Below are 27,508 nucleotides of genomic sequence, written 5' to 3'. Positions count from 1 at the left end.
AACCGTCCCGAACTCCCCCGGTACGGTCATCTTGTATCCTTCACCAAGCGGCCGCCTGGTGATAAAGTCTTGTAGAGAAGACCGCATGAGGGCGCGGTCCTTCAAGGAGACGGCGATCATGAGAGGGTCGTTTCGGCTTTGCCACGAAGGCTTCTCCGCCTCCTCGCTATCTTCTGATACGGTTAAGTAGCTGGAGCTACTGCTCTCAACCCGATCGTCATCAGAGCCGGCTGAGGAGTTGGGAGCATCATTGGCAGCTTATGGCTGCTCAGCCTCCTCAGCCGGAGAGGTCTCCTTGTTGTAGGAGCCTAAAATGCTATCGCTTGGGGTGGCGGGGGTACCGCCGAATGGTTCTCTAATCTCCCCGTCCGGGCCTCGAGTTTCGGGCGATAACTCGTTGGAGTCCCCGCCTCTGTAATTGGGGTCCATAGCTATTCCCCTAATCCTGGCCATGGTGTCCTGCACAGACACGGAGTCGTTCGATACAGGCGTTGAAAAGGGGAAATTCCAAATATCAGAGGCGGCAGATCCAGTTCTAGACTCAGCCGTACTAATTGACCGGCTGAGTTCACAATTATGGTCCGGGTATGGGTATAAAGGGTCCATCTACCTAGGGGACTTGTAAACAAAAATGCAAGCAAAAGACGCAAACGGAAATACATGGAAAAGTGAGAAAGAATAGAGACGGTACCTAGAGTAAAGTCTTGGAAACAAGAAATATCTTGGGGATGCTTGCGAAGACACAGGCGGTTTGAATACCGGCTGGGTTCTCTGAAGTACCCTCTCAAAAATCTTTTGCTTGATTGCTACTGCACAGGCAGTCTGAAAACCGGCTGCTCTTAAAACAATGAAGTCTCCGTGTGCTCTGAATCTCAAGTACCGGATGCTCTGAAATGCCGGATGATCTCAAAATTCAAGAAATTTCACGAAGTTTGTAAATGAGGATTCGTGTGCTTCCTCCCCTATTTATAGGGTTTGTCCCGGAAGGCGAAGGGGCGCGACCCTTCCCCTTCTGCGTTTCCCTCTTCCTTCAGTTAGAATTTGAAGGGGTTTCAAAAAAAAAAGAAAAAAAAAAAATATCATAAGCTCTCTTCTCAGGTGCCACGTGGCACCTTGCCACATCAGCACATGAGAGGGGCAAATGTTTGGGGTAAAATTACCCCAGCCACGTGGCCCAATGGCTGAGCGACACGTGGCACCTTGCTATTGGTCAGCAGGGCTCCAATCTCTTGCTGACACGTGTCCTAGGAACCCTAAATGGGAAACCAATGCTCCCCACTATAAATAGTGGGAGAATCCTCATTAACGGGGCATTCAATACAACCATAAATACATTTACACAAAAACGAGCAATCTTAATTGCGGAATTCTCCCATTGCGCGAGAAGTAATTGTACACTTTACGCACTTTCTTCCTCCTGTACATCACTGACTTGATCGTCGGAGGCGGAGTTCCACCCAACCGGAGTCTTCGTGGTTTTGCAGGTACAGGCGGTCGAAGGGCATTCTTGGAATTGTAACTCTCCCGCGGGACACACCAAAAAACCCCGAAACACCTACCATTGTGAATGGAATTGATTTGTATTGTGATAATAATGGTGCAATTGATCAGGCAAAAGAACCAAGATCACATCACAAATCTAAGCATGTGGAAAGGAAGTTTCATTTAATCCGAGAAATTGTTGCTAGGAAAGATGTCAGAGTTTGCAAAATTCATACGGATGAGAATGTTGCTGATCCATTGACTAAACCCCTACCACAGCCAAAGCATGAAAGTCACGCTAGAGCTATAGGAATCAAGCATGTTAGTGAATGGCTTTAGATTATGTAATTGATTTTCATAATTATAAAGACATTGAATCATGTAATATTTATGTTTATCAATAAATTATTCTTATTTAATTGTGGTTTAGAATTAAATAAAATGTTCAAAGTAATTGTAATTTTTATAGGTTGTCAAATGCGTGATTTGACAAATGAAACCCTATTAGGAGAACATAAAATTACAACTTACTAGTGTTCCTAGTCTGAGACATTAATGGACATAAATGGCTCAATCAAAAGACTAGTGTGTGGATCGATTGATAGCTCAGTTTCATGAGCTATAGGGACATAGAGATGTCTAGTCGATTACATAGATATGCATTGTGATGTGTATGGAACAGACCTAAAATTGAAATAAGATTTCAAACTTATATTTAGTGGATTCCTCGGACATGAGAACAACAATCTTCCACGAAATAATTAGTATATCCTTGATGATGTCAAACGCCGTGCCGTAAAAGGAGGTAATAAAGGCAACAATCAGGAATGCTGAAAGTTTAGTGGAAGTATTGGTTGGACAAGAGTGGATAAGTCCTCCTATTTTAAATAGGATTGGTGTCTTGGCCTCTTGAAGAGTTAGAACTGAAAATGCATGGCCGTGCTCAAGTGGATTAAAAGGTTTAATCACTTGTTTCTATAGTTCTTAACTCAGATTTCAAGAAATAATTTGAATCTTAATATGGATGACATAAGATGTTATCATATTATCAAATTGGACATTAAGAGACTTAAGAGAATTCAAGATTGCTCCACTTGTTCTCGGACAAGTGGGAGATTGAAGGAGTGTCCTCGATCAAGTATAGCAATTACTAAATATAATATAGGATTAATTAAGGAGATTATTAATTCAGTTATTTTAGGAATCGTAATTTTTTGCTAGAAACCAACTACGATTTGCAGGCCTATTATTTAGTGGGCTTGCTGCTAATTTAAATCGGATCCTATAAGGTCACACATAAAAGCACGAGATGAAAAGTACACTAAGCCCAATAAAGGTTAAGTGGGCGGTTTTATGAGGAGTCATTAATCAGTTAGGTTTTCTGCTCTAGTAACCTAATAATCTCTATATATTGGGGTTATTACTGTGTATGAGTTACACAGATATACAGAGTGAAAAACAACCTAAAATATTTCTTATAGAACTGCTTCCCTAAAAGTGAGAAGAGTGAAAAATATCTTCCTCCTTCCGTACTAGCATACGTGGGATTCATCTCGGGTTTTGTGGACCAAGTAGAGGAATCACAATTGAGGTTCTGGATCTCCGAAGGAGGGTAATCTAGGTTTAACGAGGAGTACACGCATCAAAGGTATATCTAACTACTTTATGTGATTCGTATTATTATATGCATGAGATCCTGTTTAAGATGCTAAGAAATTGTTTCTTGAAATTCCGCTAAGTGCATCTATTATAATCCTACAGTACAATCTTGAATAAACTGATAAACTCATGCTTGTTGGAAGACTGCACTGATGTTCGTGATTCTGAATGTGTTAAGATGCATGATTTGATGAGAGATCTGGCTATTACGATCACAAAAGAATATCCTTGTTTCATGGTAAAACCAGGACAGTATCTAGATGGAGTACCAGAAGAACAACTGTGGTGCAAAAATAGAATAAACCACTTATATGCTTATACTTCAAATTCATCTCATATTGGTACAAGTAGTACCATATGAAATCATCAAACAACCAATTTTCCCAAAGAAAAACAGATCAAGCCTTCCTGTAGTACCTATTTCCATCAAAAGAACAAAAAATAAATCCGAATAGTATAGTAAAAAAAAAGAAAAAAAGAAAAAAAAAACATGCAAATGCAAGGTAGATCCAAGAACAATGTAGGCCGAATCAATCAATAACGCGATATCTATCAAGAGGGTCTTTAAAGTGAAGTCGTTCATGGTAAACTCTCCAAGCATAATCCTCGAAAGAAAATGAGTTAAATACCCTCCGATCCTCTTTACCATCATTAATATTACCATGGTTGGTACTAATACTAGGCTCAATGCTTAGAAGATCATTATCATTGTTGTCCCCTTCCTTATTATCTTGATCTTCTGGTTCTAATGTTTCCTTTTCGCGGTTGTTGTGGTCCATGGACTTGTTAAAGATGTTCAAAAAGGGTGAGACAGTGCTCTCAAGAAGAAGGGTGAGTAGCACTGTCATTGATATGCAGGCCAAGCTTGAGTTTGCATCATCCAAAACCGGAGCCGGTCTTCCTCTCACTTTCTTTAGCGTTCCATTGCTCCAAACCTGTCAATTCTATCAATATTAGGTTGCTTCCTTAAACACTTGCATATTAGGCCAAGCTTGAGTTTGCATATTAGGTCTTCCTCTCCGAATCTCCTAGAGACTTTTGAAAATTCTAGGCCGTTTCTCCCCTAGTGTTTTGAAAAATTTAGGCGTTTGGCCTCCACAAAAAAAAAAAAAAAAAAAAAAAAAAAATTCCGGCGATGTGTCCGATGACCTTGCTCTCGGTTGGAGGTGGTTTGTTAGGAGGAGAGAATGTACGATTGAGTTAGAGGCCAGGGAAGAAAAATATAGAGTACACTGAGGGTATATTTGTCCATTTATGTTTAAATGCGGGCGTTACCTGGTTAAATAAGGGCGTCGTTTAACAATTTCCAATTGCCGGTTTACTAAACTAAGAAGGATTATTTTTGTAAATTAAAATATTATAGAGGTGGTATCGATTGGGTGGGGCCACTTGGGAGGTTGAATGAATTGACTATTTTACCCTTGCAATTTTTTACTACCTAATAAAGTTATACTTTCTCCATTTTTTATTATTATTACACCATATAAAATTGTTCATGTAATGTAACGAAAAAATAAAAAGTAAATGTGAAAAAGTAAGGGTATGTTAGGTATTTGTAGTGTAAACATAAATATTTTTTATCTTAAAATGAAAATGGTGTAATATTTGTAAAATTTTCGTAAAAGCAATTGATGCAATATTAAAAGAACCTATAAAATATTTTGTTTCGAGTATATATAGAATTAATTAATAAGACTTTGTTTTATTCACCTTATATAAATACAAAGTAAGTAATAATTTAAAAGAAGGTAAAGAATATGAGTCAATTTTATCAGGCCTATAATAAAAATAAAAAAAAAAAATATAAAAAATAAAACACTATCAAACTACTCCGTATTAATTTAGAAAAGTGTGGAAACTTTTTAAAACATAATTAATATGTTATTAATTAAGAAGTATTATATATGGGAAATATTATAGGCTTGCATGAGAAGGAAAATGGTTGAAAAGAAACGTGGGGCAAGGGTGTGAAAAGGATTAAAGGGAGAATACTTTTGTAGGTTAAACTTAATATGTACCGGAGTAGTACTTAGTTTTTGTTTGGTTGATTTAATACTTGGTAGTACTTTGTGACGACTTTGAATCTGAATATATACCAAATGGTAGTAAAGAAGTTATGGACTCTTTGTTGCTGATACTTTTATGTGTTTATTTTTTATTTTATTTTTTTAAAAAAATCAGAAATTAAGAATTTACCAGTGTAATATTTTTAGTGTTTAAGTGTAATATTTTTTTTATTTTAAAATAAAAAATTACGAAATTAAAAAAAAAAAACCTAAAGTCAACATGTAAAATGCTGATTGAGGCAGCATTTTACACATTGATTTTTTTTTAAAATAAAAAGAAAAATCAGGGGTAAAACAAGTCTTATTTAAAAAATAGTTTGTTAATTAAGCTTAGTTTGGTAAATTTTCCCTGTTACTCTTGTCAATTAGCACATTAATTATTAAATATGTTGTTATGAATGAATGTTGTAATACATCATTTCGATTCACCATTATATCGTTCTGATGAAATCTCTCTGTGATATTATTGTTGGCAAAATAGTAAGTTATTCAATTCTGTGGCTTATTCTCATAATATTCTACTTACAATTATTATAAGCAAATTTAAAGTCATACAAGTTATTCAATTCTGTGGCCTACTTTCAGACAACAAACAGCTGACTTGACTTAAGGCTCAACTAGTACTAGGCTACTAGCTCAAGTATGCATTGGGTGATCATTAGATTTGATAATTAACTCATATTTGTTGAGCTACTAAAATACATTCGATTCAATAAATTTACCATATTCAACTGTAAAACATAGCTGATGAAGGACAGTGTAAAGCATAGTTTATCTTCAATAGTGAGAAGGAACGCACCTATTTCCTGACAAATTTCGTGCCATATGCTTAAAAAGTGTCATTAGGACACACTTTTTGACCAACCAGTCTGTAGAGGAATAAAGCAACTACAACCACATAAATAAGTTACATGATCATAGCAATTAGTTCTTATAAACGTGTTGTAGTGATTGAAATGTATCCGTCTCATTATACTTTTCTTATTTTGACCAATAAGCTTTAACATAATTGATTATGTCCGACAATATATAAGACAGAAGGAGCATGATTGTACTTGTGTTTTATGAACAAATTGATGACACCCTAGCTAGGAATGTAAATTGTATTACTCCTTCCTATTTGAACAAGCTAATTATCTTCCGTCAATAAAAGTTAATTATCTTGTTTTGAATAATAATGTACAAAATTATTATTTTTCTTAGAAAGAAAGATATACGATTATAATTAGCTTACCTTCTCTCAAGACTAAGACCTAATTTATCTAAATAAGTAATAGGGAAATTTTTGTCTAAAAAGGGGTCTATTTGCTAATAACTGTCTGTTTTGTGTCCTAGCGAGAGGAGAATTTTTATTCATCAAAGTTCAAATTACTTACTATAAAGTGGCTCTGTTAACACCTTCTTATGGAGTTAGTGTTAACGACTTAATGTAGCCACTTTCTTTTTTGGATCGGAAAATATTGGCTACGTTAACACTAACTCAATAAGGGGGTGTTAAAATCAAGAATGGAACCATAGTGGTATGAGTCCAGAATTTGATTCTTAATACCATATGTTTGGTAAGAGTATGAAATGAATTTTCTTTTTCTTTTATTTGATACCTGAAAACATGATAATGAGTCACCCACCTTCCCCCTAAATTTCTAAACCCCATACCTTGGGAATTTGAGCTTTTGAGGTATGAGTTTGAACTCTTAAAATCATTAAACAAACATAAAAGAGACTCATAAAACTCTCTGTAATCTCTCCGCTATTCAACATTACATTCCAAACGATTTATACAGAAAATTCACACTTTAAAAATAATTACTCAAATTAACATTTCGAGACAACGCCTCGGATCACACACTAGTGATTTTTGTATATAAGAAATAATTGTAAATTTTAATGGTCAAATTAAGTTATACATTAACACATATGCTAGTTAAATTGCTACAATGATTATGAAACAGGAAGAGTAGTAAATTTGACGCATAATCTAAGCCATTAGTAAGAAGTTTCTTTTAAGTGTTCTAGTATTGACAAAGTGTTGACTCACTTGGTAAGTTTATTAACTAACATCTTAGAGGTTTGGGGTTTAAATCCTACCAAGTGAGGATGCTTGAGGGTAGAGACTACCTCCCCTTTACTCTTACGTAGAAATGTCAATTCGGGTACTCAAATCGGCTGGCCAGGTTTGGTGGGGTCGATTTCAAAGTTAAGTTACTGAATTATTGTATCTATACAAATTGAAATACGGAGTATGAATCCGATGTTTTTGACACGTGGACACTGTGCATGACCCTCCATTATTGGACCCAAAAAAGAAGTTTCCTAGTAATTTCAAGGAAAATCACTAATCAACGGAGTATGAATCCGGTGTTTTTGACACCTGCACACTCTAAGTGCATGACCCTCCATTATTGGACCCAAAAAAAGAAGTTTCCTAGTAATTTCAAGGAAAATCACTAATCAACTTTTTGACTATTTACTAGTCAGTGACTTTAGTCAATTGAAGACTTGGATTCGTATATATTATATGAATTGTATTGATAGAACATTCACTTAAAACTAAACATTCACTTGTATTTTAGTTTCATATTTCATACACAATTTCACCACTAGAGTTTCTGAATTCTGATAAACACCGGTGGAAAAAACGACATCACAGTACAGGTATATACGAATATTCTTCTGCTTTCTCATTTTAATTAATCTGATTTCCTCAGTCTTGAATGTGTTACATAATCTCATTCAAAATTTGCTTAATTTTTAGCTTTATGAAGCCGTTAGCCTTTTCGTTTCTAACAAACATATTGTTCAAGTTTTTTTTTGTTTAATTTTTTTGAGATCTTAACTTGTAATTGTTAGAATTAATACTCCATACTCAAAATTAATGGATTACGGTCGTAATTTAAAAGAATTGATGAGTTTATGCACTTTTGTTAATGTGTTTATTGCTGTTTTATTTTAGGCCGTGTTCTCTTGCCCTTATCCTTACAGAGTATTAATTATCCTAGTTCAAATTAGACCACATGTCCACACTTAAAAAAGTCGGACCACACCAGAAAAATTCATACAATACCAGATCTTTCTATTCATATTTGCACATTACTCCGTAAGACTAATATAATATGTTTCCATTTGGTAATGTTTTTTCTTATACATTAATGTGTAACAAGTCAGAGTTTTGGTTGTAAAAAAAAAAAGAAAAAGGTTAGAATTCAGTCAAATTAGACAATCACATTAGATTAGCAAAATTCAGATCAGAATATGTTATTTCAAAACAAAGTTGTAGTGTGCTTTCTGAGGCTATAGTATTGAGATTATTTTGTTGCTAATGTTCTTCATTTCGAAACAATGATTTACTAGTTTATTGTGTCAAACGTAAAGAATTATGGATTATGAATATTTTATCACAAGTACTAAATGCAGAATTTAAAAAATAGCACTTAAATATTCTAAAGACTATCTTACCCTTTTTTTTATAAGCCTAAATTAAAGATTTCATACCTAAATTTGTCTAACCAAACAATAAAACGGATGGAATAGACTCTAACTTCACTCCAAAAGCTCCAACCAAACGACCCTTTATTAACTAAGAAGTCCGCTCCCTCCTATTCTCTAATCTCCATTCTCAAAGTTTCATTTTTGGTAATTTGATAAATAGAAGATGCAAAATATAACTTTTTAATGGCAGAAGAACGAGAAGACGAATAATTAGTCCCCAAACTTATCAGGCATGGGATGTTCATGCGTCATGCCACTTAAACTCTGCAAGTTATAGAAAGTAAAGCCTCGGAAAATAACTCCCGAAGGTGGTAGAGGGCCCCGGAAATTAACTCCGGGAGGTGGTAGAAGGCCCCCGAAAATTAACTCCGGGAGGTGGTAGAGGGCCCCAGAAATTAACTCCGGTAGATAGTAAAGGGCCCCGGATTCTTATTCCGATAGGCGGTGAAGGGGCTCGGAAATCATAGCTAGTATTAAGATGAAGGCTTCTGGAAATATTTTACAAACAGGTTGAATATGAGTATCAAAATGGTTTTGTGATAACATGGCTTTGGTTCTGAAAATTTGTGAAATAGGCAAATTATTTGTACTTTGAAAATGAAAAATGGGTGAAGACCGAAGACTATGGGTCTATGAGATATGTTTACATTTTAAATGTTAAAGGTAATTAAATAGTTAATGGGTGTAGGTTAAAACAAGGGTAAGCCTGGAAAAATAAAATTTGACTAAAATTAAGTTGTCCTATATTTAGGTAAAATCATACCTGCATTTAGGGATTTTTTTCCAAATTAAGCCTTGTTGGCAAAATATTTTGCAAAGTGGATGCGTGGTAAAACTATTTACCAAACTAAGCTTCTGAGGTCTCGAACAGCGTTTTACACCCTGGTTTTTTTTAAAAAAAATTTAAAGTACAAAACACTGTCTCGTAAAGCGTTTTTACTTATTGTCTTTTTTTTTTTTTTTTTGTGATTTTCTTAATTTCTGGTTTTAAAAACAAAAAAATAAAATAAAAATTCAAATACACATAAGACGCTATTCGAGACAGCATTTTATGTACAATTTTTTTTATACATAAAAACGCTGTCCCAGACAGCGTTTTATGTACAATTTTTTTTTGTACATAAAACGCTCCAACAACGTTTTTATGCTGGACTACAGTACCAGCAGCAGCCTCCCCACTCCAAATTCTGCCCTCAACACATCACCCCCAGCCTTCAATTAACCACCACCCTCAAACACCAACCCCACCACCAACCCCTACCGTCCTACCACCGTCGACCACCACCAACCAATACCTCCCGTCGTCACTTTCAACCACCCTTATGCACTTCAAAACACTCCAACCATCCTCAACAACACTACAACCACCCCCACCACCAACCCCAACATTACCACCACCATCGACCATCGCCAACCACCATCTCCTGGGACTTTCACCCACCCTTAAGCACTTCAGAACACTCCGAACACCCCTAACAACACTACAACCACCATGAGCCACCACATTAACCACCACGGGCCATCGCTTCTACCCGTTTCTCATTATGGAGCCCAAATGTCTTGTGTTTGATATATATCGGCCTAGAAGGAACTATTTTGACCGACATAAGTCCGATTTGGACTGATAAGGAAAATAAACTTCAAACCACATACAGATTTATTCAAAAAAACATTTATTACATTAATGATGTAAGTGTTATATACATCATTCTAGAATATCCGGCTACAGCAAATAAATCAGATAATATTATCCCGACTCATTTATTCGGGGTAACGATTCTCTATCCCGTCTGTCGTCCTCCGTCTGACACAACGCCTCCTGTAATGAGTAATGGTAGTGAATGGGTCTTTGGGCGGTGGGGGAGTCTGCTGGCTGGACGATGGGTCCTCCTAGGTAGGGGTGGGCGCAGAACTGTGGATGATGTAATCCTCTGCATCTCTGGGTGACATAGGATCACCTCCACCGCTACTCGAACTGTGAATGGACGGAGTGGCCATCATAATCGTCCCGCTCGTGGACGAGATAGCCGTGACCATATCTCTGTAAGGTAGCAACGCCCATATCTCGCACCCGCTCGACCTGGGCTCTGGTGGGTCCGTCTGCAAGGGCGACTGATAGTGCATCAACCATCGCCACTATATTTACCGCCTGAAGTAATCATCGATCAGTCAGTTGTATGATATAGAAATTTACAAATTGATGAAAATAAGTAGAATAAAAGAAACTCACATATCCGCTAATAACGTCATATGCTAGATGGTAATGTGTGGATGGTGGTGTGTAGCTAGGGTTGATGAAACGCCGTGTAACACGCCTGTATCATACCATGTACGGATCGTGAGGATCCATAACGCCCTGCATCGGATCATTTCCAACGACGAACTCCAGCCATCGCTGCCATAGGTCAATGTAAACCCTATGCTCCACTGACCAGTTTGTCTCCCCCTTTTCCCGACGGTCAACGCCGTGCAGGCGGATACTAGTGTCACACTGCTGGGTGACAGGCTGGCGTAGTCCAAACTGTCGCATGACTCGGTCGGGTAGGTGATTGTCCACAACCTCGAAACATATCATGGGGGTCCTGGCACGCCACTCTGCCTGATGATCCAGCAGATGAGCAGGCATGGCATCAACCAAGTCAGCTACATACGGATCCCATTTCACTTGCAAAAACACATCAAAAGTAATACCGTAAGTAGGTTAGTGCACTGACAAGAATCATATTTATTAAATGTTTACAAATTCCCATTAAGTTACCACCTGATCCTCGGTGAGTCGGTCAAGGGCGTCTCGGTAGTACGGAAGACTCCTCGCTGCATGCGCATGTGTCAGTCTGGGGACCGCCCACCTAATACCAAAAACATGTTTTAGTTTGTCAACTAGCATAATAAAACCGTATTAAGTCTAAAGTAATGACAACTGTAACAAACCTGCAACCGTATGCCTCGCCAGGTGTAGGGAGCGGTGGAGCATCGTACGCCTGGTACTGCTCGTCCCGATCCTGCTGCCCCTGCCGATGTACAGCAGGCCTACCTCGTCTGCCTACATGGATATGCTCCCAAGCCCATAACTGTAACACAAAAATACAAAACTAGGTTAAGTATAAACTAGGTAAGTAATAGACAAAATAGATTGTTGATAATTAGGTGAGTTACCTGAAGCACAATCAAGGGACCTCTGATCTCGCCAGAATCACTGTGGGATTCTCTACATAGGTGGCGATACAACGTCGCTAAACAAGCACTACCCCAGCTGTAGCCATGGATATGATCCCAGTCGTGGTCTAACAGCTGTAGGTAAATAAGCTGCAGATGGCTCCAACTCTTTTTGCTGAAAAACACACCCGAGATGAGCAGGAACAAGTATGCCCGAGCGTGTCTCTGAACCGTGGCGTCATCAGCGTTCACAGGCAGCACACGAAAAGTCTCGCGTATCTAGCCAATCTTCAACCCGAACCCCCTGATCTCGTCGGGACCTGGCTGAAACCCAAGAACCCGAGCTACCAAACCAACGGGATCGACAAACGCATGTTCTGTCACTGCAGTCCCATGTATAGGAAGGCGCGTGAGTATCGCGACGTCCCGCAACGTAACGGTCGCCTCCCCAACAGGTAGGTGGAAGGAGTGCGTCTCCTGTCTCTACCTCTCCGAGAGCTCAGTGACAAGCGCTCGATCGATCTCCCTGAACGCCATCCGATGAATACCACCCAAGCCAGCCATCCGATGAATACCCCCAACTCGACGTACGCAATAACGCGTTGATCGACAACCCAGTCCACCATAATCCTGGTAGTGTAGTGCCTGCAAACCAGCAGCCTCACTGGATCAACCTGATAAAAACTCGTACGAACGCAATTAATATCAGATAGTATATCAATTTAACATGCATAAGTATATGACTGATGGATGAAATATTATCGACTGGTCCCATATGTCAACGCTCCGATGTTTGTCCTGTAGTGTCAGGACAGAAGAGTTAACAGGTTTGGGTGTCCTATCTTGTCCATCCATGAAATCTGTTCATTAGCAACGTTATACACCAATTATCAACACAATTACTAGATCATCAATTAAACATGAGCTGGACGAGTTAAAGGCATCGACGAAAAATTTCAAATGACAACATTCAAAATAGAAATGATCAAAGTGTTACAAATGTTACAAACGTTACAAAATACGATACAAAATAAATCTGCTATTCTACTACATCAAATTACAGATACAAACTTAGGTCCCAGTCGGTCTAGATGGACACGTTGTCCGGTTGTGACCCTGCTGGTGACAGCGGCTGCATTTACTCGGGGGCCGGTTAGTCTCATCCACTTCATTGCGTATGCGCTTTGACTTTGGCCGACCTTTTCCTCGTACCATGCTGTCGTCCGATATGAGTTTAGGGCCGATGTACTGCGTCCAAGTCGTCTCACAGGGGATAGGCAAGAACTGTGGTGCATAGGTGTTCGTATAAGCCTCCGATTGCAGCATAGGGTCCACCCACGGTCGCTCTGATAGTGAATACGCCGCACAGACAACTAGAACATGAGAACATGGGAGATGGAATATCCATGGTTTGTTGCATGTACAAGTTCTCAACTCAAAGCTAACAGTATGTTTATGACCTCCTTTTCTACCAAGTCGCTCTCCCCTTTCTGTTGTAACTTGGTAAATATGTAATCGGCGGTTATACGCATCCACTCTATGATATCTGACTTTTGCGGTGTTGTTCTCCGGAATGACAGTGACCTTGGGGGGGTATGCAAGTCCTTGTTCAGACCTAGCCTCAGAAGACTCCCTTCTTAAAGTGAAATACCTGTTAACTATGTGGAAAGTTAACTCGACTAGGGACATGATCGGTAGAAACCGAGCTCCCTTCAACATATTGTTAAATGTTTCAGAGAAGTTTGTAGTACATATCCCAAATCTGCGACCAGCGTCGTGAAACAGAGATCACATAGGAAACGGGACTTGAACAATATACTCCATGGCCTTGGTACATGCCTCACCGATGAAACACATATTAGCTTGAAGTTTTCTTTCTTGCCTTTGGTACGCAACAGCCTTGAACATATCTCTCATATCGTTGCTTCGCACGTGAGTCTTCAAGTTAGAAGCTATGTAGCGAACACAAAACCTGTGATAGGCTCGCGGCTCGGTGAATCCAATGTTAGGATCATTCATTGCTGCAATGATCCCAGGATGTCGATCAGATATAACACAGAGGCCATCTCGTTGCGTGAAATGAACCCGAATGCAGCCCAAAAACCAAGACCAGCTGGAAGTGTTTTCCCCTTCTACCAACGCAAATGCTAGCGGAAATACTTGGAAGCTTGCATCCACACTTGTAGCAACCAACAGTGTTCCTTTATACTTCCCGTACAAGTGCGTCCCATCGATACAGATAACAGACATACAATGTTTAAAACCATCAATACAAGGACCGAAGGCCCAAAACACTAGTTCAAACACTTCCATGTTGCTGGAGTAAATACCATCCACCAGAGCTTTGTGTTTCCATACAACAACGGTTCCCGAGTTTGACTGTTGGAGTGCTTGCATGAAGTGCGGAAGTTTGCCGTAAGAACTCTCTCAATCCCCAAATATTTCAGGTATGGCATACCATGCTCTTCGATACGGAACTTGAAAATGAAATTGCTTAGAGATGAGTTCCTGTATGAATTCAACTTTCAAGGACGGATCTTTCTGCATAAAAGACTTCACATACTCTAATATTATGGACGAATCCAAGTATGGGTGATCAATAGATAGTACTTCAGTGACACAATTCTCCCGATACAGGCCTTTGTACGTGAGTAGGGTAAAGCCACGCGAGTGCTCACTTGATTTGGTACCGCGTAGGGACCAACCACATTTCTTCTTGCACAGCAGATGAAGGACACTGTCATTCGAGATCACTGTGGTGTAGAATTGAGTCCTCTGTATAGAATACATCTTCACAATTTCTTGAATCATTTTCTTACTTTCAAAATACATGCCCTTCTCAAATTCTCCCCGGGAACAAACGATGTATGGCTACCCGATTCGGTCCAATACTGATCAACTTCATAGTTCTCGTTTATTTGACTAAACCAAGGTATGGGAATTCTAACCATGGGCTCGCCAACTTCCATATGTGCAGGTTCAACATCCATGTTCTGCAGTCCATCTTCCTCCTCTCCGTTCTCGGCCTCATCCTTTGTTTCCGCATACACATTATATACAGACAATTCGTTATTCACAATAGTTTCAAGATGATTTGGCACAGGTTGAGACGATGATGCTTGAACATTATCTTGCATAGGCGAATAAGTATGCAATTGCATCGGTGAAGGCGTGACAGTGTTTGATGTTGAAGGACCAGGTTGGCCAAACATTGTCACATATGTCCCCCCATGTACAGGTAAAGCTATATGAGAACTAAACGGCATGTTAAATTGATCGTCGTGCAGCATTCTACTGAAAGATCCCATCCCATATTCATTCGATGGGATGTCGTGTGAGGGCACTTGGAAAGACTCTGTGTTGTAACTGGAAATATATGTAGATTGCTGTTCTGGCTGAGTACTTTGTTGGGTACATATAGGCACCATTTCTACATATATCTCAGTGGGAACATCCTTCGTTGCAACAACGCTCCTCAAAGCTTTTAGATGTTTATTCGTAGAAACAAGTAACACTTGAACCCCATTGCCAGTCTTAAACCTCATTTTAATGTTTAGTTCAACATTCCTTGGGTTTGAACTAATACTACTATGAACCTCGTTCATCAAATCATTGAAAGTCATGTTCGGTTCAAGTGTTAGTGGTTCCATATTTCCTCCACTATACTCGACACGGGGTCCATCAAACAGAATTTCACCTCCCCACCATCGTAACAACACAACATTTTGTGCAGCCATATTCTACATAACAACCAAAACACATTATACTTAAAGGCACTAACTCATCCCTAAATCGCCATATTTAAACAACAATGTACATACTTTTCAAATTACAACAAGTTAGAAGCCCTAAATCACCATTATTAAACAACAATGTAGGTTATCACAATTACTCAAAAACTAAAAATTATCAACCATTATCAACAATTATCAATATTATCAACAATTATCTAAACTAACAATTTAACATTTTCAACAATTATCTACACTAACAATTCAACATTACCAACAATTATCAACACTAACAATTCAACATTATCAACACTAACATTCACAAAAATAAATCAACAATTTTAAAAAACCTAGATTTTAAAAACCTAAGAGAAAGGGGGCAAGTACCTAATTCGACAAGGAAGTGAAGAGAGGGGCGTTGGAGCAGTTGGCGGCCGGTCGTCGGCGGGCGGTGGTCGATGGGAGACGCCGGTGGGAGGGGGATTTGGGTTGCGTGAGAGAGAGATTGAGTGAGGGAGAGATTGGGTGAGACCTGAGAAGAATGAAATGGGGGAGTTCAAGTAACAGAGGAAGCTGCGTCTGTTTTACAGCAGCGAAAGAAACGCTGACTGAGCCAGCTTTTCATTAAACACATAAAACGCTGCCTCAGTCAGCGTTTTACTACATTTGATTTTATTTTATTTTTTTTATTTTTTTTGAATTAGAAATTTACAAAATAAAAAAAAAAAGTCAACAAGTAAAAACGCTGTCCGAGACAGCGTTTTATACTTTAATTTTTTTTTTTAAAAAAAACCATGGTATAAAACGCTGTCCCCAGAAGCTTAGTTTGGTAAATAATTTGGCCACGAATTCACTTTGCAAAATATTTTGTTAAAAAAGCTTAGTTTGGAAAAAAAATCCTGCATTTAGTACCTTTATTTTAATTTCATACCATGTACTTTCTTTTTTTTTTTTTTTTTTTTTTTAACAGTAACCAATTTTCAGTCATATTACATACATTCTGAATTTCCATGGACCTGATTATTGGTCACTTATCCCTTTTTCAGGGCTCATTCAGAAATATAAGGCAGTAGAGATTGTTTCACCTTATTGAAGTTTGATTTGCCAGGGTTTTAAACTTTCAGTTCATCACTTTAAGGTCTAAATAGTAAAGCAATACCTTTCACTTAATTACAATCTTCCTACTTTTTCTAGTAAAAGATCAATTTTATGTTTTTACAGTTCCACTTTCTTCCTTTTCATACTCAAAATGGCTGGAATTCAGTTGGTTATCTATATGTACTTGCTGTATCTCATATATAATCTGTGTTTTTTTATTCATCCAGTTCTGTTTTCTACTGTATTTTGTGGAAGCTGTTCCTGAGGCGCAGCTTCAATCTGAAATCAGCCCGTCTTCTACAAATCTACCGGAGTTTACTACAATTTAATAGAAATTGAGAAAAAAGTCGGGCAACTATGAGGTACATCACTTAATAGTTACTCCCTTTGTTTCCTGTTTCAGTTGTGCTTTATTTCTTAAGAAATCTCATAATCGTTTTCTAAATCTTCGTTCGATATCCTCTTGTCTAAGAAACGTCCATTAAATTATTTCATTATGTACAGTTTTCCCAAGGATTTTCCCCTTCCAAAGGCTGATAAATTATGCCATAAATTAATAAAATATTTAGTATCCTAAGTTTGATGGTTTCCGTTTCAAGGTGATGCTGATAGCACAACATCTTTATTTAAGATTTTAAGTTAGTTATTTTGTAAAACAAAAACTTATAAGTAATCATTTGTAAAAAAAAAAAAGCAAAAAAAATGTGTTATAAAAGGTAGTTCTTCACAAATTTTATTGTGGATTATGAGGCTATGGCAATGAAATTATTTTGCTATGAATGTTCTTTTTATCCTACTTTATTACTTGAATCTTTCTCTGACAGTAACAATGATCTACTAGTTTATGAGTTAAACATGGAGAAATATCATATTTTTTTTCTATTTAATTTCATTCCATGGAGGTATTTCTAGTTAAACATGGCCTGATTATTGGTCAATTTTCCTATTTCAGGACTCTATTATACTGATATATTTAAAGAAAACAAGAAGGACTAGTACATTCAGAAGATAGGCAAGAGAGATTATTTTACCCTTCTGAAGTCTTATTTGGCAGGGTTTTGAAGTATAAGTTCATCATTATAAGGTCTGAATAATATACATAAAATGGCTGAGATTTTTTTTTTACTGAAAATATTTAGTTCTTGTATTCTCATATATATTCTGGTTTATTCTTCTGCTAGGTTATTGAACCAGTTCCGTTTTCTACTGTATTTTCTAGAACCTCCTGTGGGCTGTGGCATGGCTTCAATCTGATATTAGCCTGTCTACAGTAGTTTACTCGGATTTGCTTGAAATTGAGACAAAGATTAAGGCTGCTAGAGGTACATAATTTACATGTTAATCCTTTTTTTGTTTCCTCTTTCAGTTGCCATATTCATCTTATAGTTGCCTCATGTCGTAGCTTCATCTCTTGAGAAATTACATTATTCTTATTCTAATTCTTTATTCAATATTCTTTAGTCTATCAAAGGTCCAACAAATTATTTCATTACAGTTTTCCTAAGGTTTTCCCAGCTCCCAAATGCTGATATATTATGCTACGATCTCTCTTTCTAAAACATATTACTCCAATTATTTTTTATTGGCCTTATTGTTCTTTTTTTTCATTCTTAAAATAAAAACAGAATTTGTGAAAATATAAGTGTTCATAGTTCACTTCTTTCGGGAAAAAAAAGAAAAAGAAAAGTGTTCATAGTTCACTCGAAGATAAAGTGATAAATTGTGGAATCATTTCCCTATGTATATTTCTTTCTTTGGAATTTTTTCATAAATTATTTCCTTTAATTAGTTGCTTTGCACCTTTACCTCCAACAATTTAGACTACGGTTGTACCAAACCATTGATTTGTGATTATGCCTTATGGTGTTTAAATTTACTCCATCTTTGCTGTCCTTTTTTATTTTTTATTTATTTTTTTTACAAACAGTTTTTGCTGTTCTTAGTCATTATTTATTTTGTGTTTTGGATTCATACAAAATCTTGAATTCCAATTGCTTCTGTTATTCTACTTCAGCTCACTGCTCTTGCAATATTTAAAGGCCAAGGAAATCATTTGATTCTTGTAGCCTAGGTTCTGGCTAAGGGGTAAAGGATTACACTGCAACCAGCAATTTCAAATCGAGGTGAGGAGATGATAATTTTTCTTGTTCTTTTTCCTTAATCTAGTCTATGACTTAATGTACCTGCTGATCTACCTTTAAAAGGCAATAAATTGAGACCCTTGACTGATACTAGCTTAGTGAGAAATTCAAGGCTACATAGCCAGCTAAAGTTGCCTGCGCCTTTTTATTTTTTATTTTTTATTATGACATTATGATCGTCATGTATTGTTTTAAGAACAAAAAAATCAAAAAAACTAAGGACTAAGCTATTAAGGCATATGAAACCTTTACACAAAAGTCAACACATTCGAGGCTCAAAATGGCCTTCGCCTTTAAGCTATCAAAATGTGTGAGATCTTAACTATATATGATTGAATTCTTGGAGCTTCAATTTTTGTTTTTGGTATTGAACACTTTGCTTGGAAGCAAACTATAAATCCGATCACCTATTAGCTGGAACCTGTAATTCAAACATGTTTTCCTGTTTGCTTGCAATTATAACGACATAAGCTAAGCCCATTGTTCATAAGGAGGAAACACAGGGGGCTTGTTCTTGATTTTACAGGGTCTGAACAACGAAATAACACTTGATTGAAATCCAACCGTACCCTAACCTGAACTCAAATGACACCTCCAGTTGTATGTTTGTAGTAAAATAATTAGATTTGTAATGACTATAATTATTGTATTTACACAATATTGGTCCAAATCATTTTAGAAAAAGGAAAAAAAAAAGTCTTGAAATTGAGAAGCATAGTAAGCGTCTTGAAAATGAAAAGGAAAAAAAAAAAAAAAAGACTTTCAAAGGTGATATAAAGTGTACTTCGTAATTAACACTAAAAAAGGAAATTTAGTGAAGGATTGGAAAACAATTTTTCCCAATAGTGAAAAATAGTTTCCTTTATACAAAACAAGGAAAGGAAAACCACATTTTCCTCGCTCTTCCTTACCTTATTTTTACTTTCCTCTTATCAACAATCAACCCTCACCTTTCTACTCCTATTTCTAATTTATCTACAACCTCTGGTCTCTATTATCTGCAACTTTTAGGGGGTTTGCGGTTCACGAGACAAAATTTGATAATTACAATTAGTGTATTTTATTCATGTGATTAGGAGGAGAGAGTGTCTAATTAATGGCTGTCTTCCCCTTCCCCTCTACCTTCATTCATGGCTGCCCTCTTCCCCTCCACCTTCATCCCATGACAGCAACTTTCCGGCAACTCCACCCTTTTCCGGCAGCCCCCTCATTCATCTTCCCCTCCCTTTTTCGGCAGCCCCCTCCCCCGTCTTTCGTAATTAAAGTCTTGAAATTGAGAAGCATAGTAAGCATCTTGAAAATGAGTAGGAAAAAAAGACATTCGAAGGTGATATAAAGTGTATTTCGTAATTAATACTGAAAAAGGAAATTTAGAAGAAAAATAATCCAAAGGGAGAAGTAATTTTGTTCAACCATCAAGTGCATGATCTGATGTATGTTTCTAATTTACCTAGCATGAAATGGTAGACTTAAATGGTGAAGCTTTCATAGTTAACAGGTTTATATGCCAATTTATTACTCAATGCCCTCTTTCGAAGGTGCTTTAATTACCGACTTTGTCTCTTTTTCTCACTCTAGCACTGTAAGAAGAAGCCAAAGAAGGCAGTGAGAAACAGTGTAACCAAACCTCCAGCAATTTCATGGGAATCCGCAAATTCACAGGCTTGGTTGGAAGTTGGATATTCAGTAACTCTGCTGGAGAATCTGGTGATATACCCGGGGATGATACCCCCGAAGAAGGCACGATTAATGATGATGATCAAACTATACTTGTGCCAGCTTTGGTCCGCCAACAACCGTCCTTTGATACAGAGCTTGAGCATGATGATGATCAGCCAGGAAACAAGAAAAGGAAAGCAACTCATGATACTTTAGTGATTTATGATCACGAGCAAGGGTCTTCTTCAGCTTCCAGCTCCCAGCCCATATGTCGCTCGGATTGGCTGTTGTCTAATGATTCTTCTGCTTGTCACAAGAAGAGGGCTCTGAAATTCGATACAGATAAACTATTTTCTCGAGCCCATGATGTTTGTAAAGAAGTTGAGCACGATGAGATTCAGCCAAAAATGATGCGAAGAATGGAGGTTCAACACTGGTTAACAGCTGTAGACCGGTTTAGAGATGAGGTTCAAAACAAAGCAATAGATGATCAGAACATAGAAAACTACACTTCACAAGTTGATGAACTGTTGCAGCGGAGTAACTTTCCGCATGGATATGTATTGCCTGATGATAGCCCAATAGAATTTCCGCTCTTGTCGAAGAACCCAGCAGGGGAAATGTTTGCAACAAATACTGCAACTATTCTTGATTGGTTGAAAGATAATGAACGCTGCATTATCGGTGTGTATGGGATGGGAGGTGTAGGGAAAACTACTATGCTGAGGTGCTTGTACAATGAGGTGCTAAAAAATGAGAGCAACTTTGGACGTCCGTATTGGGTAACTGTCTCGCAAAATTGCGATGAGCGTAAACTGCAAAAAGAAATTGCTAAAGAGCTTGGTGTGGACCTCTCTGGAGAAGGTGATGATACGAAGCGCGCAGCTATTTTACACAAACGATTATCCACAATGGGCCCAACTGTACTTTTCTTAGATGACATGTGGAAATGGAATCCATTCTTAGGAAAGGATATTGATTTTCCTATTGAAGGAAGCAGTTGCAAGATCATTTTAAGTAGTCGTTCACGTAAAGTGTGTCAAGAAATGGGATGCAAAGGCTTTGTCATCGAGACAAAACCTCTCTCGGAAGGGGAAGCTTGGAACTTGTTTGTTGACAAGCTTGGGCACTATGACAAACTTACAGAAGAAGCAAAAGGAATCGCAAGATCAATAGCCGAAAAGTGTGGTGGTTTGCCACTTGCAATTGCTACAATGGCTCGCAGTATGACTGAGGTGTTTGATGTCCGTGTATGGAAAAATGCTCTAAATGAACTGAGACAACCTTCTTGTGAGCAGCAGAGTGAGATGGAAGAATACGTGTTTTCAGTATTAAAGTATAGTTACAATCACCTGAATGACCAAAGGCTGCAGAATTGCTTCTTGAGTTGCATACTTTATCCTGAAGACTATAAGATACCAAGGGAGCATCTAATAGATGAATGGATTATGGAGGGATTGCTGGATGATGTAGGGAACAGATCAAACCAACTGAACAAGGGCCATGCAAACTTGAATAAACTGATAAACTCATGCTTGTTGGAAGCATGGACTGATGTTTTTGGTTCTGAATGTGTTAAGATGCATGATTTGATGAGAGATCTGGGTATTATGATCACAAAAGAATATCCTTGTTTCATGGTAAAACCAGGACAGTATCTAGATGGAGTACCAGAAGAACAACTGTGGTGCAAAGAACTAGTGAAAGTTTCATTGAACTGGAATGCTATCAAGGTGATTCCGAATGGTATGGCACCTCCAACACCAGAACTTACATTGCTCAAGCTCAATGGTAATCCTCTAAAGAGGATCGCAGAATCATTCTTTATGCACATGCGAGCCCTCACAGTTCTTGATTTATCTGATACTTATATCGACAGGTTACCAGAGAGTGTTTCTGATTTGGCAAATTTAAGGGCGCTCTTACTTGCATCATGTGAAAAGCTAAAGTATGTGCCGTCACTGGCAAAGCTTTCAAATTTGAGGGTGCTAGATCTTTGGCGTGCTGTGATGCTTGAAAAGGCTCCAGACGGGATTGAAAAATTAAAGTGTTTGGAAAGGGTAAACTATTTGCCATGGAATGTATCTGACAGCTCTGGCTTCAATAAGCTTATTCAATCTTTACCATCGTCATTAAGTTGCCACAGATTTTTGCTTAGTGACCCAAAATGGCGATTTTCAATTGTAGATGGAATTTTTGACACCTACGATTTTTGGGAGTCTGAGAATATAATGCTGGTAGTAGGGGAAGGGGAAGTAATAGAATATGACACAGCCTGGGATTTAGAAGATGCCGACACCTGGGAAATAGAACATGACGAAACCTGGTATATGCTCCCGGCAACAATTGAAATTCTGAAGATAAGTAATGTACATAGAAGAAACCTGGGAGATGTTTTTCCCACCTTGAGTTTGGCAACAAACTTAAAGGAGATGCATATATATTACTGTCACGGATTAAAATACATATCATCATCGTCATCGGAGAAGCAACTTTCCCTTCCAAATCTAAAACATCTTTGGTTGGGATGGTGTAAAGAGTTGGAGGAGATATTTGAATCAAACAAAAATAATCATCATAACTCTGCTCTTCCTAACTTGGTTAGTGTAAAGGTAAGTTCTCTACCAAAGTTACAAAGACTTTACAAGGACTTACACCTCTGTTCTTCTTTGGAAATGCTTGAAGTGGAGGATTGTCCGAAGATAGAGCAAATTTTTGAAGCACCCGAACCCATACTTGCTCTCCCTAATTTAAGGGAGCTTAAATTGGATGGGCTAACGAATCTGAGCAGCATACATAGAGGGCTACACCTCTGTTCTTCTTTGCAAGTGCTTGAAGTGGAGGATTGTCCGAAGATAGAGCAAATTTTTGAAGCACCCGAACCCATACTTGCTCTCCCTAATTCAAGGGAGCTTGGATTGTATAAGCTAGAGAATCTGAGCAGCATACCTAGAGGGCTACACCTCTGTTCTTCTTTGGAAGTGCTTAAAGTGATGGATTGTCCGAAGATAGAGCAAATTTTTGAAGCACCCGAACCCATACTTGCTCTCCCTAATTTAAGGGAGCTTAAATTGGATGGGCTAACGAATCTGAGCAGCATACATAGAGGGCTACACCTCTGTTCTTCTTTGGAAGTGCTTAAAGAGGCGGATTGTCCGAAGATAGAGCAAATTTTTGAAGCACCCGAACCCATACTTGCTCTCCCTAATTTAAGGGAGCTTGAATTGCGTATGCTAGAGAATCTGAGCAGCATACATAGAGGGCTACACCTCTGTTCTTCTTTGGAAGTGCTTAAAGTGATGGATTGTCCGAAGATAGAGCAAATTTTTGAAGCACCCGAACCCATACTTGCTCTCCCTAATTTAAGGGAGCTTAAATTGGATGGGCTAACGAATCTGAGCAGCATACATAGAGGGCTACACCTCTGTTCTTCTTTGGAAGTGCTTAAAGTGGCGGATTGTCCGAAGATAGAGCAAATTTTTGAAGCACCCGAACCCATACTTGCTCTCCCTAATTTAAGGGAGCTTGAATTGCGTAAGCTAGAGAATCTGAGCAGCATACATAGAGGGCTACACCTCTGTTCTTCTTTGGAAGTGCTTAAAGTGATGGATTGTCCGAAGATAGAGCAAATTTTTGAAGCACCCGAACCCATACTTGCTCTCCCTAATTTAAGGGAGCTTAAATTGGATGGGCTAACGAATCTGAGCAGCATACATAGAGGGCTACACCTCTGTTCTTCTTTGGAAGTGCTTAAAGTGGCGGATTGTCCGAAGATAGAGCAAATTTTTGAAGCACCCGAACCCATACTTGCTCTCCCTAATTTAAGGGAGCTTGAATTGCGTAAGCTAGAGAATCTGAGCAGCATACATAGAGGGCTACACCTCTGTTCTTCTTTGGAAGTGCTTAAAGTGATGGATTGTCCGAAGATAGAGCAAATTTTTGAAGCACCCGAACCCATACTTGCTCTCCCTAATTTAAGGGAGCTTAAATTGGATGGGCTAACGAATCTGAGCAGCATACATAGAGGGCTACACCTCTGTTCTTCTTTGGAAGTGCTTAAAGTGGCGGATTGTCCGAAGATAGAGCAAATTTTTGAAACACCCGAACCCATACTTGCTCTCCCTAATTTAACGGAGCTTGAATTGCGTAAGCTAGAGAATCTGAGCAGCATACATAGAGGGCTACACCTCTGTTCTTCTTTGGAAGTGCTTAAAGTGATGGATTGTCCGAAGATAGAGCAAATTTTTGAAGCACCCGAACCCATACTTGCTCTCCCTAATTTAAGGGAGCTTAAATTGGATGGGCTAACGAATCTGAGCAGCATACATAGAGGGCTACACCTCTGTTCTTCTTTGGAAGTGCTTAAAGAGGCGGATTGTCCGAAGATAGAGCAAATTTTTGAAGCACCCGAACCCATACTTGCTCTCCCTAATTTAAGGGAGCTTGAATTGCGTATGCTAGAGAATCTGAGCAGCATACATAGAGGGCTACACCTCTGTTCTTCTTTGCAAGTGCTTGAAGTGGTGGATTGTCCGGAGATAGAGCAAATTTTTGAAGTACCCGAACCCATACTTGCTCTCCCTAAATTAAGGAAGCTTAAATTGTATAGGCTAACGAATCTGAGCAGCATACATAGAGGGCTACTCCTCTGCACTTCTCTGAAAGAGTTTTGCGTAGAAGGTTGCTTCAAGGTGAAAAAGGTACCGTTGTCTGACCACCTGATATGTGATGACTCACCGTCCAGTTTACTTTCACTCCCCTCAAAGTCTGACAACACGGAGTTGTGGGCGCTCTTACAAAGCGACTACTCTGAAGATGCACGTCTCCTATCTGATTTTATACAGTATCATGTTCGACTTCAAGAACATAATCAGAAGCAGTTGAAGCTGAAAAGAAAAAGGAGTGACCTCGAAGGCAGTACTTGTGATTTTACAGGTTATATCGATCAAGTTTCACTACCAGCCTCTGTTATTCCTGATGCAGATGAAGATAAAAATAATTGGCTTGCTGATCAACTTCTTCTACCGCGGTTTGTACTTACTGAAGATGAACGAAATCAGATAAGTGGTTGGGGTGCATCCCTATCATTATCCTGACATTTCTATGTTTTACATTTTTTTTTTTCTCTTTTTTGTGGTGCAACACCTACTGTGTAAATCAAGTATAATTGCACCGCATGTTTCTTCAATCTTATATTGCTGCTGTGTTTTCTAAGCTTACTATATATTTATTTATTTGCAGTTAATGTTTTTTTTTTTTTTTTTTTTTTTTTTTTTTTTTTTTTTTTTTTTATATATATATATATATATATATATATATTTTTATATATTTACTATATATTGAAGTGGCTGCTCAAAGTGTTTTTCTATATTAAAATTTTATTAGTAAGAATTTCATGTGATTTGAGACCCAAAAAACCTTCATCTTTCTTACTAAATAAACCCAACTGCTTTCTCATTTTAGTCTGATTCTGGTTTATGCCTTTTCTCCTTGAATATGTTGCATAATCTTACATATAGTTCGCTTAATTTTTATAGCATAATGAAGCTTTTGTTCTGATGATTCTCTTTGAGATTTGTTGTTCCAAATATATTATTTTGTGGCTTATCTTTCAATTTAAAGTCATAAGGGATTTGTTAAACATCGTCCGCAAATTACCATATAAAGCCCACAAATATAACTTGGTTTGACTCTATTGCCCTTTTCATTTTACAAAAAAAAAACAGTCTCTACTTCTCTCTAAAAAAATCAGAAAATCTACCTCTCCTAAAAAAATTAATTACGACAATGTCGCGGCGGCAAGGGAAAGAGGTGGCGGCGGCGACGGCGGAGGAAAGGCGGCGACCTGGTGGTAAGGTAATTATTTAATTATTTTTTTTTTTTAAAAAAAAAAAAAAAAAGAAGACGGTGGCGCGTGGTGGGGCGTCAGCTCCGGCCACCAAAGCCGGTGGGGTGGCGTCTGGCTTGGAAGCCCAGCCACCGGCACAGGCGTCCAAACCAGGAGCTTGGCTGTGGCGTCCAGATCTGGCGCCTGTGCCAATGGGTGGGCTTCCAGCTCAGGCGCCTGCCCACTGGCTATGGCTGCCGGAGCTGGCGCCACCGCCAGTGGGTGGGCGTCCTGGCCAGGCGCCCAACCCCCCCCCTTTTTTTTTTCTTTTTTTTTTTGTTTTTGTTTTTTCTGATTTTTTTTTTTGGTTTTTTTTTTTATTTTGCAAAATCAGAAAATTAGTTTTATTTAAAATAATTTAGTTTTATGTCTAATTTTTTTTTTGTTAATGTGTTTTATTTTTGTTTAAATATTTATCAACTTTATGTGTTTTTTTTAATAAATCGTGTATACTTTATTTTTATAAAATCAGATTTTTTTTTGTGTTTATATTTTATTTTTTTTATGTTTGATGTTTAAACATTTTTTATGCCTTAATTGATGTAGTATGTGGTAATTGTTTGTGTTAATGTGTAATTGTTTTTTTTTATTTAAAATGTGTAATACATTAGGGTATTATGTGTGTATTTGTGTATGTGTAATATATTTGTTTTTTATTTTTTATGGTTAGTTATTTGAAATAATTTTTATTTTTTTTGGAAATCATACATTTTGTAATATATTAGGGTATTATGTGTGTATTTGTGTATGCCGTATAATATTTTTCTGTGTTTAATTAGTTGAAATAATTTGAAATTTTTGTTTTGTGTCCTAATTAGTTGAAATAATTTGTTAAATTTTTTGTAGAATTCACTGGGTCGTCATGGTGCGGGGAAGAATGTAGAGCTTCTTAGTAGAACCTATTCAGTGGAGAGGTCGGGGCATAGACATGTTAGATCCCGTGGTATTTCGGCCTCGGCTCGTAGAGAACGGATCCACCGGCGGGATGAGGATGACGATGACGATGATGATGCTGAGGAGGGTGACCAGGAGGAGGAGCAGGAGGAGGGCGCATATGAGGATGAGGATGTGGACGATGGGAGTGGACCGTATGATGATTACGGTCCATTCAGTCAGAGGGTTGATGACATGTACGAGGCA

The 27,508-nt window shown here is 38.0% G+C and overlaps 1 protein-coding gene across 8 annotated transcripts; it reads left to right on the top strand.

The window, feature by feature from the left end:
- Positions 1–7,731: 7,731 nt before the first annotated feature.
- LOC110693238 lies at positions 7,732–25,695 on the top strand. Of its 8 annotated transcripts, none has more exons than XM_021870393.1 (7): positions 7,732–7,862; positions 16,909–17,043; positions 17,634–17,765; positions 17,863–18,003; positions 18,696–18,804; positions 20,401–23,156; positions 23,310–25,695. In XM_021870393.1, exons 6-7 carry the CDS (start codon positions 20,463–20,465, stop codon positions 25,575–25,577), a joined length of 4,962 nt encoding a protein of 1,653 aa, XP_021726085.1. In that variant the 5' UTR covers positions 7,732–7,862; positions 16,909–17,043; positions 17,634–17,765; positions 17,863–18,003; positions 18,696–18,804; positions 20,401–20,462; the 3' UTR covers positions 25,578–25,695. The 8 variants fall into 8 exon arrangements, with proteins under 8 accessions (XP_021726085.1, XP_021726081.1, XP_021726082.1 ...); XM_021870387.1 differs by adding an exon at positions 16,630–16,721 and having other exon boundaries at positions 7,743–7,862; positions 20,401–25,695; XM_021870389.1 differs by having other exon boundaries at positions 7,733–7,862; positions 17,901–18,003; positions 20,401–25,695.
- Positions 25,696–27,508: the final 1,813 nt, after the last annotated feature.

This window comes from Chenopodium quinoa, unplaced genomic scaffold (assembly GCF_001683475.1).
Source record: "Chenopodium quinoa cultivar QQ74 unplaced genomic scaffold, ASM168347v1, whole genome shotgun sequence".
Lineage (NCBI taxonomy): Eukaryota > Viridiplantae > Streptophyta > Magnoliopsida > Caryophyllales > Amaranthaceae > Chenopodium > Chenopodium quinoa.
This window is presented reverse-complemented; position numbering and strand designations above follow the sequence as displayed.